The following is a 22,499-nucleotide window of genomic DNA, read 5'->3' as shown; positions in this document are numbered from 1 at the left end:
TTGGCATTTTGATTGAAATATCACATACCGCATATAAAGGACACTAAACTTCAGTGTGTAGGTCAGTGACTTTCTGCCTGTGTAGACGCCCATATAACTGCCACCCAGGTCAAGACCTGGGACATTGCCAGCACCTGAGGGGGGCCCCCAAGTCTCTGCCCCTCTTCCTGAGTGTTACCCTGTGCTCTGTTTTAGTATTTACATTTAGCATTGCTTATGGTATGTTTTACATATATACACTCATTTCCCATTATAAGAGGGTTTTATATATACTTTATCCTATAAACACAGACACACACACGCACACAAAACAGAGTCCTTATCACTCTCTTGAAAATATACCCTAACACTTTCATAACACAATTAACAAATAAATATAGTCTGAGGTAGAAGACAGGAATTAGCGGATCTCACAACCCTACTCTAGTCACTTATAACAGCTGTGAGAGTTTTTACGTCTCCAAAAATCACAGTAGGAGTTCAACTCAGTCCTAATGTGTCTTTGTAGCAGAGATCTCAGAGCTGGGGGACTTTGAATTCTGTTGGAGCTGTGAAGTTAGGGTGATCGTGATGGAAATCCCTGCTCCGGCATTTATTGGCTTTTCTGAGAAAAACTGTTTGGCTCCTCCAGGCCTCCAGTTCTTCATCTGTAGAAATGGAGATTAATGCCACTTTTTCCTCTGTGGGAGGGTGAGGATTATGTGAGTTAAAACATACAGAGTAGCCATTACAGATGGAGGCTCAAAGCACTGCGGATGCTGCTCTTGGTAGAGATAACCGTGTGAAAGCAGCATCTGGTCCAAACCCAGACCTTCAAGCAGGCCAAATGCTGTTACCCCCATGTGACCAGTAAACCACGTAAGTCTCAAAGGGGTCCAGTCAGCATTGTCCAGGTAAACTTGCTGTGATGGTGGAAATGTTCTATATCATGGTGCCCAGTACAGCAGCCTCTAGCCACATGCCGCTAATTGATCACTTGGAATGTAGCTAGCTAGCTAAAAAGCTGGAGTTTTAATGTTATTTAATTGAATTAAATGTTAATAGTCACAGGTGACTAATGGTTACAGTATAAACAGCACAGTTGTAGACCACTCAAAAGCTGGAAACAGACCCAGCTGTCAAAATTCCTTACAGTCTCCCACAGTGCCCCATTCCTCTGAAACAAGAACCCGACCAGGTGGTCTCCACGATGGCTCCAACAATGAGTCTGCTGAAGGGGGCACACCTGTGTCAGGTTTGTGGCGAGGAAAGCAAAACCTTTGCATATCCTCAGAGTCAGAGTTATCTCAGAGAAGACAATGGCTCTTTCCCAGTAAAGGACAACCAGTGAGCATCCGTCTGCCCCACAGAGTTCAGGTTTTGGGGCTGCAGTCCCAGGTCTGAGGTAAAGTGGGGACTCTGACTCGTTAAGGTGGAAAAGTGCATGCCGGTGTGATGTCCTCTACTTAGTGCCTTCAAGGTCTCAGGGATCAGATTTCCCAAAATGTGAGTGGACACACTTTGTCTCTTCTGTTTCTTATTTTGACAGATGACAGGGGCCCCTTCTAAATTTTTTTTGTTTATTATCTGGCATTGCCTAGTGAAACACAAAACTCAGTGTTGAATTAGAGCACTGAGTTGAGGTTTGTGCATTGTTCCAAATCTGAAATGGAAGTTGGGCCAGGACAAACACAGCACAGAATTTTCGGTGTGGGCGGGAGAACGAGAAGCGAAAGAAACAACCGGCTATCGAGCAGGCAGCTGCTGTCACCTCTCCTGATGCTCCTGGCCTGCTGCTGTCACCTCTCCTGATGGCTCCTGGCCTGCTTCCAGCCCTGCCCTCCTCGTCCATCTGGGCTGGTGCCAGTCGGCCACAGGGTACTTTTCCATCACACTCCCAGCCCGGTCTCTGCCCTTAGAGAGCAGATCTTCTCTTCCATTTGCAAGGCAATCTCAGCATATGGGGCCCTGACCTTTGAGCTCTTCACAGGAGAAAGATGCCTCTGCTCTGAATGGCGCTTCTTGTCCCCACTTCCTGAAGAAGTTCAAGACTTTATAAGCCCCTTTCCCTGAGCCTTCACCATGGCTGGATGAGACTTCCAGTGGAAAAGTGTGTCACTAGGACTCTGAACAAGGAGGAGGAAGCATTGAATTGCATAGAAGTCATCTAGGAGCAGCTGAAGTTTGGTATCGGTTTAGTTATGATACGGGGCACATGATCTTTTATGGGTGACTTGAGAACCTGATTCTTAGCATGAAGGTAGTTTCCTCTGTGAGGACGGATTCTGAATGACAGAAACCCAATTTAAAAGAATAACATACTGTATCACTTACTTTATGTCAGACACTGTTTTGTTTTCAAATATTAAGTCACCTACCGTGACTCCACTCATTTGAGGGAGAGGAGGTCGATATTATTACCACTGCTTTACAGATGCGGAAATGGAAGCTCAGACTGAACCATTTCCCTGAGGTTCCATCGATAGCAAATGGCAGCAGCAGGTTTCAGTCTGCACCGTCTGGCTGCACCATTTTTGCAGGGAACCCCCAATCTCGCAGCCTCTCCATCTTGCAAGCCAACTGTTGAGATGTAGACCGCTCAAAATGTGAAACATAAAAACCCGCTTCTGACTCAGGACAGCGAGAATAGCACATGTCAACACTGCCAATGCTTTCCCTGTTTCTCAGTCTTTCCTTAGGAAAGTTACTTTTGACCCTGAGTCTATTTTGTGTTGCTTAAATGATTTGTACTTGCTAAACGCTGGTGCAGGGAGGAGTGCTGTGCCTCTGCTGACAACCACTGCAGCACCTCCCAGGCTGAGATGGTGACAGTAGCCACCCTTGCCGGCCTCCCCAGGCCACCTGCCTGCAGGAGGTACAGTTAGAGATGCCTGTGGTGAAGGACCAGGAAACCCCCGCTGTTCTTGAAGCCTCAAGACCCCAGACATCCCACCTTGACAAGTGGGTGAGATGCTGCCCACTGCTCAGGGGCCACAGAGTGCCACGAGGCTCCTGGGCATGTCCCCAGCTGGTGGGACTGATGGGGATACTAGGAATAAGAAGATAAAATTTAGTCTCAATGTGAGATGCTAGCAGCTATGAAATGTTTTTAAACGACTAATGAGCTGTCTACTGCTTCAACTTTGCAAATGGTGTTTTTTGGTTTTTTTTTTTTTGTTTCTGCATGTGTGTTTCTTTTTTCTTTTTTTTTTTCAGAGATGGGATCTTGTTCTGTCACCCAGGCTGGAGGACAGTGGTGCGATTGTAGCTCACTATAGACTTTACCTACCCCTTGCCTCAAGTGATCCCTCCACCACCGCCTCCCAAAGTGCTGGGTTTACAGGCATGAGCCACTGTGCCCAGCCACAAATGATTTTACACAATCACCATGCCAGAGGATAATTGATGGCCTATATACTTTTTTTTTTTTTTTTTTGAGACAGAGTCTCACTCTTTCTCCAGGCTGGAATGCAGTGGCACGATTTTGTTCACTGCAGCCTACACCTCCCAGGTTCAAGCAATTCTCCTGGCTCAGCCTCCCAAGTAGCTGGGGTTACAGGCATGTGCCACCACGCCAAGCTAATTTTTTTGTATTTTTAGTAGAGATGGGGGTTTCACCATATTGACCAGGCTGGTCGCAAACTCCTGACCTTGTGATCCACTCGCCTCAACCTCCCAAAGTGCTGGGATTACATGTGTGAGCCACTGCGCCTGACATACTTTTTATGTCGGTCTCACCCTTTTATTATTCTTCAGCACCCATTCACTTCTAGCTGTCGACACACTGTCAGCCTCTGCGTATCTCAGCCAAGAGATCCAAAACATCCTCCAGGCACGCACCAATGTTTGTTCACAAACAGATTTGCCATGACAGCAGCCGAAATGAAATAGAGAATGCTCCATTTGATTTAAATAGTCTAGCAACCTCAGTTCCTTTTGGGTTCTTCTGATTGTCTGGACACATAGGCTGACCCTTATCTTTATGGCAGTGCTGGGTCCTGCTGTGATCTTTTACTGACCACTGCCCTCTCCCTCTCCCCTCAGAACAGATGCCTTAGGCGTCACATTTCACTTTAGTTCTTCAGAGATTCCTGGGTCAAAAAGGTCTCAGATGAGGAGAGAAACCTGGAAACTTGCACACTAGTTTGGATTCCATTGTTAGCTTGCTAGTTTCCACATTTGTAAAATTGGCAAAATTATCTGTGTGGAGTTATAATGCACAAATGAATTATTTGTCATATCTCTCTGGAAAATATGAAATGTACGAAACTATTATCTGATAAGTATGGATTTTCTTTTATTTAATTCCAAAGATAGATTTTTATTCTCTCTTTTTCTCTGGTCCAGGCAAACAACCAACCAAGTAAGAAAATCCTAGTTCATTGAACTACTTACCAGAGTTTTTTCTTATCTTTTATACATCCCTATTGTTATCCTTTAAACTCTCCTTACAGTGAGACATTTACAGTAGGATTTATTAAGCTAGCATAAGCTATATTTAAGCTTTTAGGAAGCGTGTCTTCAGTGGCACTGATTTTCCATTTTCATTAGCTGCCGAAACAGAAACATTTTCCCCATTGAACTAGTGCAATTCCTTAACGCTTTGTGGATGGATTTCGTTGATGGAATTTTATGTACTTCGATAGCTTCTTATCCCTGTTGTAAGAGTTTTCTGATGCAAGTGCCACGGAAAGCCCTTATTTTTCCTCATTTGTCTCCCACTCTTGTTATCACTCTTGGACCTCGGAAGCATTTCTGGAGACTGTGGCATGCAATCCTCAGCATGGGGAATGATGATCCTGACATCACCTGGTCCTTGTTTGATCCGACCAGACCTGGACCAGTGCTCTCCATCACTTCAGAGCTGCCTCAGGATGTCAAGAGCTGACTTAACAATTGTGTATCAACTGGTTCTCAGGGCCCCACGGCTCTGCCTTGCCTGTTGCCTTTCTCTTTGTGTTCCTCTCCTCTCCACTCTGCTCTCAGATGTCACTAACTTATAGCTCCCAATCTCTTTGCATAAAGTCTCTCCTTGGGTGAATGTCAAAGTTGCTACTTCCTGTAAATCGGAGTGCATCTTCTCCTTGGGGAAGGAAGGATGCACCCCCCAGCTTTCTTTATCAGTCTTTTTCCCTCCTATGGATCAGGGTAAAAACAAAAGTATAACTAATAGACTACTTTCTAGTTATATTAGAGTTAAAGATAATCTTATTGGCAAGGGGCATTATTTAACTAAGAAAGTTGAATACAGTTTTAAATATCAGCAATAAAAGGACGCCCTTCCAGACTTTTCTTTTTCCCTCTGGTCTTTGTCATTTTCTTGAAAACGACAATCCATATAAATTTACCACCTACTTAATGGAAAACGCAGCATCCGGAAAAAAAAAAAAAAAAAAAGATTCTCTCTTTTTCTGGTAAATGCTTTTTAAACTGACTGATTCCCTTTTGGGGCGTAAAGATGTAAGCTTGGAAGTGATCTGATTCTGGGGCTGTGGGGCAGTATTTAAAGATTCCTGTGTGCACAGCTGTTCAGAACTGGGGGCTGAATTTTAGCAAGTCATTCAAATGAAGAATCATTTGTCAGCAAATGATCAAATAAATAGTTTTCTAGATGGTTTTTTCCTTCTCACTGAATGAGTGTCATTCATTGCCATTTGCCTCTTCCCAGTTATTTTTGTTCTAACATATCTTCCACATTTTCACTGTGCCTTCTCCCAGGAGCCTCCCACTTCGCATCTGCTAAACTAATTTCCCAAACCACCAGTTTAAAACTTAGGTAGCTTGTTACCACTTGTCTCAAAGTCAAGTATTCTCCCCCATGGACTTTTATGCATTCATTCAACAAACGTTTGAGGGCTGACCAGGAGCAGGGCACAGAGCTGACTACTTTTGGGGTTTAACTGTCTGTGGGTTTTACCACCTGAAATATAAGTCCCTAGATGATTGTCAGGCATATATTTTCTCTACATTCTGTTCCTCTTTGAAGATTCAAGAACCTGATGAATTGTTAATGACTAGTAAGTGTTGAACGTGTATTGGAAAGTTTAGAATTACTGCCGTATTGCTTTGTAGGGTTTAATTCCAAACTTACTGCCCTTCCTTATGTTTTTCTATTAGAATGTTCTTTTTCATCGTGTGAACAATGAGGCTTTTCAAATATTTTTGTAGTTAGGCAATGGAAAATGCCAGAAAACCCTGTCCTTTCACTTTTCCAGTGAGAAGCCCTGATTCAGAATCCCTGTTGCCCCAAGGTAGCACCCACGCAGGCAGGCCAGGGGTGGTGGCCGGTGGGCAAGGTGAGCAGGTACCCTGCAGAGCCTCCCATCCCAGGTTTTAGCCAGCACAATCTCCCCTGGAATAGGGTTTCAACGTTAAAGTTTTGAATAAGGTTTCCTCTCCTCAGAAGAGCTCAAAAGCACCTTGGTTTAGGAGGTTGGCTCCAGTTCGTGAACATGAGGATGCAAACCTGTATACCCCAGACCTGTCAAGGCTGATTTGCATATATCATGTTCATTCGGTACCTTTGCCTCAGCTTCCCACTTTACAAACTGGCCCGAATCTTACCTAACTCTACACCACAATTTAAATTCTTCATCTTGTGTCGTCAGAGAAGACAGAAAACCGTAGTATGCTTTTCATTTTCTTGAAAATCATTAAGTTAAACCCCCACCTCTTATTTCTGAGCTCAACACATCCTGAGTCCTTCTTTATAAGCTCTTTGTTCCAGATTTTAAAATTATTTGTGTGATTTTAATCCACTCTGCAGTATTTCCACTTTCCTTTTAAAACCTCTGGCCCCCATCAGGAATATACTGTACTTATTACACTGAGAAAATTACTCTCATAATTCTCTTTAGCCTCAAACTGCATTTATTGAATCAGATTTTCCCAATATCCTAGAGTTCCCTTGGCCATGTATAGTAAATTACTAATTACTACCCTGCTCTCCTCCTGCAAGAATGAATATCATTTCTAAAATGCCTAAGCTATCAATAGGGATTCGTTTCAAAGTGCTAGAAAATCTGATGTATTGCTTTTCAGATGATTTTTCTGGTATATGATTTAGCCTTATTAATGCAAACTAGCTTATTCAGACTGGAAACCTCGGTTTTCAGATCCCTGTCTCAAAAGGTCATCAGTGAAGGGAAATCGTTCCAGGCTCAGCGACTATTTGACATTTCAGCCTACCCTTCCCCAAGCCAGCAGCCACTAATTCATTGATAGCTGCTTTTTTTTTTTTTTTTTTTGAGATGGGAGTCTCGCTCTGTCACCCAGGCTGGAGTGCAATGGCACGATCTCGGCTCACTGCAACCTCCACCTCCTGGGTTCAAGTGATTCTCTTGCCTCAGCCTCCTGAGTAGCTGGGATTACAGATGCCCACCACCATGCCTGGCTAATTTTTGTATGTTTTAATAGAGACGGGGTTTCCCCATGTTGGTCAGGCTGGTCTTGAACACCTGACCTCAGGTAGATCCACCCGCCTCAGCCTCCCAAAGTGCTGGGATTACTGGCATGAGCCACCGTGCCGGGCCCGATAGTTGCTTTTTCTCAAGAGGCTGAGTGGTTATAGCAGTTAAAAACTCAGGCTTTAGCCAAGAGTTTAGCCTGGATCTAAGTCCTGGGCCTGCCACTTGCTAACTGTGTGACCTTGGATAAGATACCTAGATTTTCTGTGCCTGGACTTCCCCACAGGCAAAATGGAAATCATGATAGTAACTATGTTGCAGGATTGCTATTGATGATTAAATGAGATAATAAAGTAGTTAAAATGTGGCCCAGTGTGGCGGCTCACATCTGTAATCCCAGCATTTCGGGAGACCAGCCTGGGCAGCAAAGAGAGAGCCCCATCTCTAAAAAATACTTTAAAAATTAGCTGGGCATGGTAGCATGTGCCTGTAGTCCCAGCTACTTGGGAGGCCAAGGTGGGGGGAATCCCTTGAGCCCAGGAGGTTGAGACTGCAGTGAGCCATGATCATGCCATTGTACTCCAGCCTGGGTGACAGAGTGAGACCCTGTCTCAAAAAAAAAATTACCTAGTACGGGGCAACCTCTCACTGTCTTACTTGTAATTATTTTAGGAGGTTTTTTTTTTTTTTTTTCCCAACCGATCCAGGGAAAATTTTCCTAATTATTTATGAACATGTTGAGTAAAGTCAATACAATTTTGGTAAAATAGACTCATCTCACAATAGCATCTCTCCCTTGGAGGATTCTGACATCATCAGTGGACAATGTTTTGCTCCTAAGCATGTGCTGGGGGCCACACTCCATCCTTCGACAGTTTTTGTCTTGTTCCTGGCCAGAACTATCCCCTTTTTGCAGGTGGTTTCCGGACCTGCGTTTCCAGGCCCAGCCTCTCCTAAGGGTCAGTAGGGCGTCCCCAAGGGGGGCCCTTGCAGATGGGCGCCCTCCTCAAGCCTCTCCCAGTTTCTTTTGTTAATATTTCTTTCATGTGCAAACCCACCCAGAAGTCTGCTGCTCTGCCTCCACTGCAGAGCCTTGTTTGTTGAGTTGCTCAGTAATTCTTTTTGAAGGAACAAGAGCTATGGGCTCCTTTTCAGAGAATGAAATAGAAACGTCTTGCATTTTCTGAGTGCTCCACCTTTGAGAGCAGGGCGGTTTCTCTGTTCGAAGCCTCTGTCTCCGCATCCCTGCTTCAGGAATTGGAAAACAAAAACTAAATTAGATGCTGTTGCTTTGATAACTTCAATAAGTACCTCGGAGTCTCTTGGGTGCCATGGATTCGCTCTTCTGGCGCAGAAAGCTTCGTGCGGCTTTGTGTCCTAAACACGGGCAGGCGACGTCCCTCCTCCAGGCCTGCGGGCTCCACCCAGGGGCCCGCGCCAGGGCCAATGCCGACCCGGGAGCGCCATCTTGTGGGCGCCTCGATTGCTGCCTGCAAGAAGGCACTCGGGTAAGTCTTACTCCACCGTTTCAGGACTTGGGGAAATGTAGCCAAAAATTAAATGCTGGACAATTACAACTTGGCTGTCAGCCAGACATTAGCAGTCATTTGTCTCTGGATTTAAATAGGGCAAATGTCTTTTTGCTGCTTTAGATTTCTTTTTATTGAGCAGCAGCTACCGTATTTTCAACAGAGACTTTTCAATGACCAATTCTGTATTTTACATGCATTTGTAAAAAATAAAACCATCCATTCTAGGTAGTACATCAGAAGATCTAGATTTCTTTTACTTTTTGAGGGTTTTTTAAATACCTTTTTTTTTTTTTTTTTTTTGGTAGATAAACAAAGGTAATGTAAAGTCTTGCTACTCAAAATATGGACCCCAGACCAGCAACATCAATATCACCCCGGAGGTTGTTGGAAACGCAGAGTCCTTATCCCTGTTTCAGATCCCCTGAATCAGAATCTAATTTTAGCCACAACCCCTAGTGACCCCTGTCCACATGACAGTTTGAGAAGGGCAAGTATAAAGGACTATGAAGGAGTCAGGAGGACTGGCGTTCTTGTCCCAGCCCCTCCATCTCCCCATGCTTCTCATCTCAGCCCACGCGATCACCTCTCTTCAGCCTCTGTGGCCCATATGTGACAAGAGACCCTGAGATTATGGTTCCTGTCTTGTCTGATGCTGGGTCAGCTGAGGAAGAATTAAAATTATGTACACGACCGGGCACCGTGGCTCACGCCTGTAACCGCAGCACTTTGGGAGGCCAAGGAGGGCAGATCATTTGAGGTCAGGAGTTCGAGACCAGCCTGGCCAACATGGCGAAACCCCATCTCTACAAAAAATACAAAAATTATCTGGACGTGGTGGTATGCACCTGTAGTCACAGCTACTTGGGAGGCTGAGGTATGAGAATGCATTGAACCTGGGAGCCAGAGGCTACAGTGAGCCCAGATTGTGCCACACTCCAGCCTGAGCAATAGAGTGAGACTCTGTCTCAAAAACAAACAAATAACAACAACAAATTATATACTAAAGGTCACTTTGTACATTGTCAAAACCTGTGCAAATGTAAGTGGAAATTATGGATGGCAAAAATTCTTCCATTTCCTACTCTGTTACCAGAGATTCTGCTTTGCATTATATCAGAGTCTGATTTATATCATCAGCAGCAAAGCAACTATTCAACTGCGACCATTTGTCATGCTTCAAATAGTGTCTTGGCAGATTTCATTAAGTCTTTCAAGGTCCCTCTCAGGCCAGTCGTCCCAGAGTTCAAAATAAGAAAATTACATTATGTTTTTCTTAACAAGACCTTTCACACACTTGGATCCTGGGGCCCCAGAAGCATTCTGCCCCATTGAGCCCAGTACGGGGCACAGTAGTTACTCACTAATGCCAGCTGATGAAACCACTAATTGGCCCTCAACACGGTCTAAACAGTAACCTGATATCCTTCACACTAATCGTGTGTTTATGGTAATCAGATTATTTGCATCATTAGAGACCTGACATAGCCACATGAAGACTTGGTTGTCTCACTAATATATATATATATATATATATATATATATATATATATATATGAAATAGTCATTAAGGAAATAAAGTCCTGATGGCTGAGAATGTGGTGCACACAGATTGACGAAGGTGAGAGCATTAACTGTTTACAAACATCCCTTTACCTTGAAATGAGGGAGGGAGTGGAACCGAAGGAAAGAACACTGGCAAACTATTACTGTCTTCTCTTTACATACATTTAAAAAAAAATAATAGCGAGAAGGTGTTTGGCAATAAATAGGTGAAATTTTAGGAAAACATCATCTGAAGCCATATATTGAGGAGATGTTGACATCTGTGTTGCTCCTGGGCCCCAGTGGCTCTTGTTTCTGAAGAATTGGGACTATGGTCAAACAGTGAAAAGTAAAATGTTGGGAATAATTTATGACACCATTTGCCACCAAACTGAGGTAAAAAAATACTAAATTCAAATTAGATTAGATTTGCATTGTCTACAATTTTTGAAATTATGATCTTGTTCATTGTTTTTACCAAATATAGTAAAATCTTGCTGTTTTCTTTTTATCTGATTTGTTGCAATAACAGTGTTCTCTCCAATCATTTAAAAGGATTCAGAATGTCAGTGCTTCATAATTACTTTCCTTAAAGTTAAAATGTAATTATGATAAGTAACTTTATATGGTGGAAAATAAACACTCATGTCTGTACATATAAAGATATAGTCTATCGAGTAAGATCCTCAAAAGCAGGACTTTGCAGTGTTCAGTTCATCTCCAAATACCTAAAAATTCCTCTCTGCTGCCTGTACATGTTTCATAAGGATACATTTAATTAAAGAATGTAAGAGAACAGTTCTACCTTTTTGTTTTTTTTCCCAACATTTACCTTGAAAATTTTCAAATTGAGAGAAAAATTGCCAGAATAAAAGAAAGTACACTGATACACATCCCTCAGTCATCATTCCCATGTTTAACATGTATTCTCTCTCTCTCTCTCCCCACTCCCTCTAAGAACAAAACCCTGTTCTTTTAAAAAAAATTGCATTTTTATTTTAGTTCGGGAGGGGTACAATGTGCAGGTTTTGTGTGGTGCTAAGATTCGGGCTTTATTGATCTCATCACCCAGATAGTGAACATAGTATACAATAGGAAGTTTTTCAGCCCTGGCCCCACCTCCCTCCCTCCTTTTGGAGTCCCCAGTGTCTACTGTTGCCATCTTTCTGTCCACGTGAACCGAAGATTTAGCTCCCACTTATAAGTGAAAACATGTGATATTTGGTTTTCTGTTTCTGCATCAGTTTGCTTAGGATAATGACCTCTAGCTTCATCCGTGTTGCTTTAAAGAACACGATTTCTTTTTTCCTTTTTTTCTGGTTTTTTTTTTTTTTTTTTTTTTTTTTTGAGACAGAGTCTCGCTCTGTCACCCAGGCTGGAGTGCAGTGGCGCAATCTCAGCTCACTGCAAGCTCCACCTCCTGGGTTCATGCCATTCTCCTGCCTCAGCCTCCGGAGTAGCTGGGACTACAGGCGCCCGCCACCTCGCCCGGCTGATTTTTTGTATTTTAGTAGAGATGGGGTTTCACTGTGTTAGCCATGATGGTCTCGATCTCTTCACCTCCTGATCCACCCACCTCAGCCTCCCAAAGTGCTGGGACTACGGGTGTGAGCCACTGTGCCTGGCCCATGATTTCATTTTTTATGGCTGCATAGTGTTCCATGATGTATGTATACCACATTTTCTTTATCTAATGCACTGTTGATGGGCACCTAGGTTCATTCTGTGTCTTTGCTATTATGAACAGTGCTGCAATGAACATGCAAGTATATGTCTCTTTTTGGTAGAGCAATTTATTTTCCTTTGGGTATATACCCAGGGATTGCTGAGTCAAATGGTAGTTCTATTTTTAGTTCTTTGAGAAATCTCCAAACTGCTTTCCGCAGTGACTGAACTAATTTGCATTCCCACCAGTAGTGTATAAGTGAGGAACCTGCTCATACATAGCCAACAGTAAAATGATCAAATTCAGGGAAATTTACCATTGGCAGAATGCTCTCTACTAGTGCACAGTCCTGATTCCATTTTAGGCAGTTGTCATAGTAATGCCCTTTTAAAGCATTCCCCTCTTGACTCCAGGTTCAAAGCTTGCATTTAGCTGTTGTCCCTTTGGTGTCCTTTGAGCTGGAAGAGTTCCTCAGTTTGTCTCTGTTGTTTATGACACTGACATTTCTGAAAAGTACAGGCCAATGCTTCTTTAAAATTAGATCAATATTATGCATTTTAGGCAGAAAAACTAAGGATGTATTACATTATAGATCATTACATTAGTAGATATATGATGCTGGTTTCTTCCATCATAGGGGATGGTAACTTTGATTGCTTGGGGTACGGTGACATCTGCCAGATTCTCCCTTTGTGACTAATAAGTAATCTCTGAGGTGTCCTCTGACACTGTTAATTCTGTTCTCTAATACACTTCATTCAACCATTTTAGCATTCATTCATGATCCTTGCCTGAGTCAGTGATTACTGCTTTGGCTGAAAATGGTGATTTTTGGCCAGGTGTGGTGGCTCATGCCTGTTTGGTGGCTCCCAGCACTTTGGGAGGGCCAAGGCAGTCAGATGACTTGAGGTTAGGAGTTTGAGACCAGCCTGACCAACATGGTGAAACTCTGTCTCTACTAAAAATACAAAAATAAGCAAGGTGTGGTGGCACACACATGTAATCCCAGCTGCTCAGGAGGCTGAGGCAGGAGAATCGGTTGAACCCAGGAAGCGGAGGTTGCAGTGAGCCGAGATCACGTCACTGCACTCCAGCCTGGGTGACAGAGTGAGACTCCATCTCAAAAAAAAAAAAAAAAGAAAAAAGAAAAAAAATTGTGATTTTCTAACTCCATTATTTCTTTGCATCTACTATTTGGAATTCTACTATAAAGAATAGCTTTAGGCTGGGTGTAGTGGCTTATGCTCGTAATCCCAGCACTTCATGAGGCTGAGACAGGAGGGTCACTTGAGCCCAGGAGCTTGAGACCAGCCTGAGCAACATGGCAAGACTCTGTCTCTACAAAATAATTAAAAATGAGCTGGGCGTGGTAGCACACACCTGTAGTCCCAGCTACTTGGGCGGCTGAGGTGGGAGACCACTTGAGCCCAGGAATTTGAGGCTGCAGTGAGCTGTGATCACACCACTGCACTCCAGCCTGGGTGACAGAGAGAGGGAGACCCTGTGATTTAAAAAAAAGAAGAATAGTTTTATTTTCTACCTTTTAAAAATCTGGCTTTGTGAGCATCAATATCAATAAGGACTTACAGGTTCTTCTTATTAAACTGGTTATTGCTCATTACTCTCATTATTCATTTTGATGGTCATATTGTCCCAACTGTCCCCAGTGGGTGCCTAGGGGACACCTAGGCCCCAAAAATGAATAGAAATAAATGTGTGGAGGCGGCATAGTGTTCCAGGCTACAGGAAGCACATATCACTTGAGGAACTGAAGGCATTTGTTAAGTTTAGGACAGTGTGAGTGTGTTGGGGGCATGGTATGTGTTGCAGGCCACAGGGATGCAAGCAGTGTGAGAGAAGAGGCTGGAGGGGTGGGCCAGGGCCTTGTAAGCTCTTTTAAGAACCCTTCCCAGTGACTGTCCCTAGAGGCAGTTGTTCTCAACACTGACTGCACATTTATACCCCTTGGGGAGCCATGGGGGGAGCCTGTCAGAAATACCAATAACAGACCCCCATTCCAAACCAAGTAAATCAGGACCCTAGGTGTGGCGTGGGACTCTAGGGTCCATACATTTCAATTTCCATACCTAGCTTCTAGAGAGTTTATCATGGAGAATGGTGTCATGTGTCACAGAGATAACCCTTTCAAAACTAAAATTTAAAAAGATGTATTTTATTTTATAGGATTTTGAACTCAACAATGAACTAAAGATGAATGTCCTAAATTTACTAGAAGAAGTTTTGCGAGACCCAGACCTTCTTCCCCAAGAAAGGAAAGCCACCGCAAATATCCTCAGGTGAAGGCAACTGAAGATGCCGACTGGATGACATTGGTTGATTCTTGTTATGTTCGTAGAAAATAAGAGCCTAGCAAACCAGAAGAATAAATCTTAGAATCCTGGGGACAGTGGGATCTATGTTCTCAGCAGTAAAGTGTTATGTATCATCTTCTCTTTCCTGGGGGCAGTGCGGGGTCTGCTGTCTCAGGAAGACTTGGGACAGCATGGTATAACTCATGTGGAGTGCAATTGCCATTATCCATGGAGGCAGACAGCGGTTTACTGTAGAACCAACAGTTAAAGAAAGGAACCCTTGAGGAGCCCCTCCTGTGAGTCCAGCAGGCGTCACAGAGAAATGATGTTTCCTCATGTGGGTTATTGTAAGCTCACGTGTGTGAGGGTGGTAGTGTCTGTAGGAGTCTCATGCACCTAAATTGTGGATGTGACATCACAGAGTAGTTATGAATTTTCTTTGGCTCATTTCACTGGTCCCGACCAACCTTTCTACAGCTTGTCAGTTTAGGATTTCCACATCATGTAGGTGGTATAATTGTGGGGGATTGTCTAAGGTAGGACTCCACACTTCTATGTGATAAAGTCTTCAACTTTGGGCATAGTGCTAGAGATTTGTGTCCATAGTTGTTGCACCCAGTATCCAAGTGGGTAACAAGCTTTCTTATAGCTTCTTGAACTGGTGGGTGGATTTTTTCTTGTCCACTCTATGTGGAAAGGGCGGCCATCGCTGGCTTTGTGCAGACATTTCAGGTGCAGCTTCCCAGCTCACTCATAACTATGTCCTCTGTCCTTGCATGGGGATGGGAAGCCCAGCATCTCTCTGCAGGGTCTGGTACTTCTTTACCACTCTGATTTCTAGTTCCCTCTTCATTTACAACCTCTAGAAATGACCCTTCCTTTCCTGGAAGCTTGGCTGCATTGTCTCCTTGTTACATGCTATCCAGAATGCTTGTGTCATCCACAGGCAGTCTATTTTGCTCTGTCCATGTTTCTGCAAGTCCTTCCTGAAGTCGCAACACCAGATGTTGGTTTATGATGTGTTAGCAACTGGCCTGTAAGTCTTTCTCAGCCCCCATTAGCTGAAGATCGCATAGCCGGACCATTCTTTGTGAAGGGACTTTTATGGGTAGAATTGTATCTCCCTACCCCCTAAAAGATATATTGAAGTCCCAGCCTCCCATACCTCAAAATGGACCTCATTTGGAAAGAAGGCCATTGCCAACGTAATCAGTTAAGATGAGGTACTGGAGTAGGGTGGACCCCAATCCACTTCGATTGGTGTCCTTATAAGAAGTCAACCATGTAAGACAGACACAGAGACAATGCCATCTGAAGATGGAGGCAGAGACTGAGTTATGCAGCTGCAAACCAAAGAAGGCCAAAGTTCGCTGGCTAACCACCAGCAGCTAAAAAGGCAAGGGAGGGTTCCCCTCCAGGTTTCAGAGGCAGCATAGCCCTGCTGACAGTTCGATGACAGACCTCTGGAAGGTGAGACAATACATTTCTGTTGTTTTAAGCCACCCAGTTTGTGGGATTTTATTAGGGCAGCCCTAGGAAACAATTAGGGGCCTTCTCCACTTTTTCCATTCTATGAAAACATCTAAATAAGCCCAGGGATTCCATTACTGTGTCTGTTTTCAGATTTTAAAATTGTAAGTACATATTAAGGTGAAGCCTGGTTTCAGTGCATGAGGGACTCTGAGTGGTTACTGTTTCTTCTCTTTTCATGACTGGTTTGTTATTCTCTTTGCATTTAAAACACTGATATTTAAAAACTACATTCTGGAAGTTTGTGCCCCTAGGGATATTTGACTAAATAGCTGTCAGGGAAGTGAGGGTGTTCAGGCTGAGAAAACTGTCAGGGTCAACCAACACAAGGGCCTTTTGTTGCCAATCCCCTCAAGACGCCTATGCCAGACTTTACCCATCAATTCTGAGAGTTTCCTCTCTGCACCAGGAGGTGACCTCAGAAGTCAGTTAGTTGGAGTTGGTTCTTAAGATGAATCCTGTTTGCCATCCCAGGTCTTGATATTCATCAGGCTTCAGATGTGCCAACTCTTTCTGCTGAATAATGACCTGAGAATTAGGCGTGTAGAACTGATAGGGAATAGACATTTTAGTAGGCAGTACAGCTTGAAACTACAACACTGAGCAGAGTCTGATTCTACCTTTTGCAGGATGTCACAGGGCTTAATCCTGGCTCAGTCATTTACAGTGGTCAAGTTCTCAAGCATTCCAAACCTGTTTCCTCATTTATAAAGTTGGACTCGTAATAGCTCCTTCATTAGGTTGTTGTGAAGAGTACGTGACGTGAGATGTGTGAGGAGATTAACATGATGCCTGAAAAGTCATTAGCCCTCGTAGTAAAGTGAGTATTACTGTTAGAAGCGCTGCCAGTAGTTCCCAGAAAAAGTAGTTTCTGCCATTAAGGCCATATGGCCCAAGTGAAACCAGGCTGGATCTTACTCAAACTCAACTTTCTTTAGGCTTCATCACCTTTTCCACACACAGAGAGTGTGGACCAATCCCAGGACAGACACGGGTTGCTTTTGGCTTTGTTTTTGGACTACCCTAATTGAAAGAGGACTTTTCCAAACATACAACTTAGATAATCCCATTTCCTTTGATTTGGTATTTCATTATAAACGCACAATTATTAAACTGATGATACTGCTATAGACGTGGTAGTGATGGTGGTGGGGAACCCAGGATCCTGGAATGTTCATCAATGCCCAAGGGTCGCCAGAAGACTAGAAGCAAATCTTTTCTCTATAGGAACTGAACCAGAAGTGCAGAGGCTTCCACATCTGAAGGGAAAGAATTCTGAACCATGCCCTCTAGAAAATACAGGCTATGACTGTGAGAGACAAAAAACATATCATATGGTGGTTAAGTGCAGCCCTGACTTTAGAGATTTATATGCATTCCTGACATATAAGAGATATGAACATAAAACATGTTTTTACGCATAGATTACATTAATGCAATAAAGCAAATGTTCTTTTGAATGAAGCCTCCCTGACTGACAGCCTCACAGGGGTCACTTGATGAATACACTTAATTGCCATATATAGTTTATTGCCCTGTTTGTAAATAAAAACCTCTACTCAAAACTTGTATTTCAAAAATACCATCTCTCCTCCTCCAAAGTTGTCTAACTAGCTGTCTTCAAAATCTATTCAGTGTAGAGACTTTTCTAGACACCCAACATGCCACAAAATAAAAGAAACAGTGATTAACTTCTTGGATGTTCAACTGTGATGGGCTCAGGTCATAGAAAAGTCATCCCCAAACCCCACGTAGCGTCAGTGAGAAGACATAAAATGTTAGGTAACTTAATGGAACCAGAGTGCATCTTGGAAAATGAGGGTAAGATCATTGAGAAGAGGAACATTTGATGGGAGCTAACTTAACTTTTTGACCTTTTCTTTCCAAGGGAAAGATATTATCCAGCTTCAGAAAAAGATCTTTCCCACTGGTACACATAATTATGGAGCCACTGATCTCTCTCCGGGAACCTAGAATGGCGGAAAAGATGATGTGCACTTTCAGAAAAGTCACTTTTATCCCTCATGTGTAACCCTTCATGTGATTTAATAGGCTTGGGAGAAAGAGTTAGCTTTAACTTATTTTTTCCACATGTTAATCTGCCCTTTAAGATAAGATGACTATTTATTTCTACTCACAAATAGTAAGGCTAAGTGCCAATAAGAGGGCTGCTGCTAGTATAATCCAGAAGGCTCCTGCTCCCCCTTCAGACAGCTGAGGGAAGGGAGTTGTGTTTATTGACTGTGCTATGTGTGGAACCCTTGGAGAGGTGCCTTCCCTGAGCCTGCTTAAGAGAAGTGCAGAGTAAAAGAATGGCCCACAACCTTGGGCAACTTAGTCAGTGTCTTTGAGCTTTTGTTTCCTTATCTGTAAAACGGAGATCACAATGCCTGCATTATCCACTATCCTGTATAACAATCCCTTGGAAGGGATTTGTTAGGATACAGGAGATAGTGCATGTCAAATGTTTAGCACATGCCTGGCATAGAGCAGGCATACAGGAAGCCATCTCTGTTGATATTATATTTTTGAGAGTTGTGGTGGTTGTTTTAATCAACTCAGAACACAACGGAACAATGCATCATCATTACTTCTTTTTAAAACTGGCTTCCTGCAGCAGACAGAGTACATGGTTTGGGACCGTTTAACTATTTTAATACTTTTAATATGTGCTTGTGCCTTCCTTTTGGAAAACATAAAATCCTTGGCTCCAATGGCACATTATGTAATTGGATGCCTACTGGACTCCAGTTTTCCTGGACTCTGAACTTCTGTTGGACATAAAATACCCTGTAGTCTGAAACAAGTATCTAAGGTATTAACTTGTATTTATTCATTTACTCATTCATTCATTCATCATTTATTTTTTAAAAAGATATTTATTGAGAGCTGAATAACATGTATGAGACTCAGGGCCAAAAGTGTCTGAGGAAAGTCCACCTGGAATGCAAGGGGGAGGAAGCTATCTGCTGGCTCCTGCCCGGCATTGTTCAGAGTCTTGCCACATAAGAACTCCCTGTGCTTCTGGTCTACGTAAGCTTGAGAAGGGGGTGGCCCTGCGTCTCCTGCCTCTGTGACAGCAGGGAAGGCCTACCGTAGGGGATAGAGGCGTGGGGAGGAGGGCACTCAGGCCTAGGAGTATTACTGGCTGATAGCATTAGACGATGCTCCATTGTACATTATAGATGGTCACTCAGAGCACACCCAGCTCACCCTCAGACTCGCTGTGATGGTGGTGGTTTCATTTACAACCTTCTATGTCACCGGTTGGCTCTTTGTTCTAAATCAGCTGTCCCGATGATTCTCTCATGCCTTGAGCACGTTTTCTGTTTGGGGATTGCTCATCTCCAGCTCAGCAACCGGTTGTGCTGCATGGCCTTGTAGACCCAAATCTTCAGACCTCCCATCCAGGGAAAACCAAACTGCATTTCATAGTTTTGTTCCTAGGTTGTCTATTTTTTTTTTCCATGGAGGATAATTTGATCTCTTTTTCAGGGCCCTCTCACAAGATGACCAAGATGACATCCACCTAAAATTAGAGGATATAATTCAAATGGTAAGTCTGACCACATTTTTATCTAGCACAACTATGTGCAGACTACCTCGCCAAGGTGGGCAATATGCTTGTAACTGATCAGGAGTGTTGTAGCATTAGGCGGAGTGTTGTAGCATTAGGCCCTCTGTCCTATCTATGAAGCTCTGTGAGATGAACCCCATTTGGCGTGGGGTCTAGCAGTTGGTCTAAGATATTCATGTTGGCTTTGATATTTTTAGCTTTCTGCCATTTTTTTCGTAGTTAGAATTTAGTGGTGAACTTCATGCTTCCACATATGCAGCTGTGTGCCTCGCTGACCTGCAATGAGATGGCAGGCGCCCTCTCTCGGGTGTTTCATTTCCCTCCCTCGTCTCTTGCAGACTGACTGCATGAAGGCCGAATGCTTTCAGTCCTTGTCGGCCATGGAGCTGGCGGAACAGATCACCCTCCTGGACCATGTCATTTTCAGAAGCATTCCCTACGAGTGAGTGCCACCCCCGACAGCAGCAGGGCTTGGCTGCACTAGCTGGCTTAGAAGTTGACATTATTCCTAAGGCAGACTGTGTGTGTGTGTGTGTGTGTGTGTGTGTGTGTGTGTCCGCAGTTCCTATGTGAATATCTACCAATGGTTTCCATCCATGGAACTGGCACACCTCTGTGTCCAGCACTCTGCAGGGTGGGAGCAGGACCAACAACAGCAAGGGACAAAGAACCTTGCCCAGGGACTCAGTCAACTTAAGTACGTGTCAGAGTAATTTCGAGTGTTTTTAATGCCTATACAAAATAATTCCTATATGCTCCATCTCGCTTGTCCCTTATTTCTTGCTGTGTCTGGTGACCTGCTCAGGAATGAAGGGAATGAACTGGGCTGCTGCCCTGAAGACAGCCCACCTGACCAGGAGGAGCTTCTGCCCCACTGAACTGCCTGGTCAGGGGAACGTGCGGTAGGAGCCCAAAAGGTGTGGTTTTCAGCCCTGACCATGTGCACCCTCCTGAGCGCTGGGGAGAACAAAACACGATCCCTGCCTTTGAAATCTGCGTCCTCCAGGAGAATGGCAGGCAGGGCAGAGCGGAGGGAGAAAATTCTGCTTCTGACTAACATGTTTGGCAGTGATGAAATTTTTGGACCCTCTGCTAAGGCTTAATATTTGTAAAAGCTCAAGCCTGTAATCCCAGCACTTTGGGAGGCCGAGATGGGCAGATCACGAGGTCAGGAGATCGAGACCATCCTGGCTAACACGGTGAAACCCCGTCTCCACTAAAAAATACAAAAAACTAGCTGGGCGAGGTGGCGGGCGCCTGTAGTCCCAGCTACTCGGGAGGCTGAGGCAGGAGAATGGCGTAAACCCGGGAGGCGGAGCTTGCAGTGAGCTGAGATTCGGCCACTGCACTCCAGCCTGGGCGACAGAGTGAGACTCCGTCTCAAAAAAAAAAAAAACCAAAAAAAAAAAAAAACCAGCTAATCCTGGGGAAATAGTCTTGATTTCTAAGGTAGTATTTAACCTCTTTATTTCCCTTGTGTTGGTTCTTGTTTTCTACCTTCAGAGAAGCCTTTATAGGATCCTAATAGGGACGCAGTTCCAAACATTTATAACAGAAAGCTGGAAACTGAAGAATCTTCCTTTTTGGCATTGAGAGGTAAACTGCTAGAGCCGAGGTAAAATCCACTTGTGAGGCTGGCAGCAGCAGGTGTCAGGAACCATTCTAGGCCGTGTTAAATGGAATGTTTCTAATATCCATGACAATTATCCAGGATCATAGCCAGCACATTTTTAAAAACTTAATTGGTTTTGTGTTTTGTTTTTCACTTTCAGGGAGTTTCTTGGGCAGGGGTGGATGAAGCTGGATAAAAACGAAAGAACTCCTTACATTATGAAAACTAGCCAACACTTCAATGACGTGAGTAACCGTAACAGGAAAACCTTGGGTGTGTTACAAGAAGATGGATATTGGGGTCTAAAGACTCCTCTAAAATAAAGCAACTCTGTCACCCACTTTATTTTTTTTTTCTGAGACAGAGTCTCTATCTGTCGCCCAGGCTGGAGTGCAATGGCGTGATCTCGGCTCACTGCAAGCTCCGCCTCCCAGGTTCAAGCAATTCCCCTGCCTCAGCCTCCCGAGTACCTGGGATTACAGGCACGTGCCATCATGCCAGTCTAATATTTTTGTATTTTTAGTAGAGACGGGGTTTCACTATGTCAGCCAGACTGGTCTCGAACTGCTGACCTCAGGCAATCTGCCCGCCTCAGCCTCCCAAAGTGCTGGGATTGCAGGTGTGAGCCACCGTACTCAGCCTGCCACCCACTTTTTAAATAGAACTGATGGGATATTGAAGACAAGCTTACCATTCCTCTAAGAGCTCACAGTAATGTAATAATGTCCAATTAACTTCCTGACACAAGAGGTTCACCTTTGATGGTAGCCAAGTCTAGTAAGTGCTCAATAATGTACAGGTTGCTGTTCCTATTTTTATCATCATCACTACTTCCTGGTCATAAATTGACTCAGAGAATGCACAGTACATGTGTCACTGGCCCCTGGTGGTGCTGGTGACGGTAAGGCTGGGTTGGTGCAAGTCCTCATCATTACTGAACGTTCAGCCTGAATTACATTCCAGGATTGGAAGGGGCCTCTTGGAACATAATCACATTGTTGCTGTAGTTCTGTGCAGCAGTGGCCAGCTGTTGGTCCATCTTCCAGCTCTGCTTTTCCCCAGCAGTAAGATTGGGAGATGCTTTTATACCTCCCTGCTCTTAATTAGTGCTGTTCTCATAGTCTTAGTCCTGTGGTAGAACAAGTAATAGGTGTGGGAGTGTCTTCTGGCCTATCCAGGCAACGGGAAGCCTCCCTTTCCAGTTTCACTAAACTATAATAAAAGGAATAATGATTTTTAAAACAATAACAACAACAAACTACCAGGAACCCCATAGGTAAATTAATAAGTCATCTAGAATCAAAATGCAAAAGCGACAGTTTAGATTCCCAAGACAGTGTTTC

General features: G+C 43.8%; 1 protein-coding gene across 3 annotated transcripts in view; it reads left to right on the top strand.

Annotated features, from left to right (window-relative positions):
* RASGRF2 (Ras protein specific guanine nucleotide releasing factor 2) overlaps positions 1 to 22,499 on the top strand; it is a 277,046-nt gene that overhangs the window by 233,307 nt on the left and 21,240 nt on the right. For all 3 annotated transcript variants that reach the window (XM_033179253.1, XM_033179254.1, XM_033179252.1), the window contains exons 19-22: positions 14,310 to 14,422; positions 19,463 to 19,523; positions 19,883 to 19,986; positions 21,317 to 21,401. In XM_033179253.1, coding sequence (XP_033035144.1) covers positions 14,310 to 14,422; positions 19,463 to 19,523; positions 19,883 to 19,986; positions 21,317 to 21,401 — 363 coding nt within the window. The remainder of the gene's footprint in view (positions 1 to 14,309; positions 14,423 to 19,462; positions 19,524 to 19,882; positions 19,987 to 21,316; positions 21,402 to 22,499) is intronic.

This window comes from Trachypithecus francoisi, unplaced genomic scaffold, assembly GCF_009764315.1.
Source record: "Trachypithecus francoisi isolate TF-2019V2 unplaced genomic scaffold, Tfra_2.0 Lachesis_group2, whole genome shotgun sequence".
Taxonomy (NCBI): Eukaryota; Metazoa; Chordata; class Mammalia; order Primates; family Cercopithecidae; genus Trachypithecus; species Trachypithecus francoisi.
Note: the sequence above shows the minus strand (reverse complement) of the source record. Positions and strands in the feature narration are given on the sequence as shown.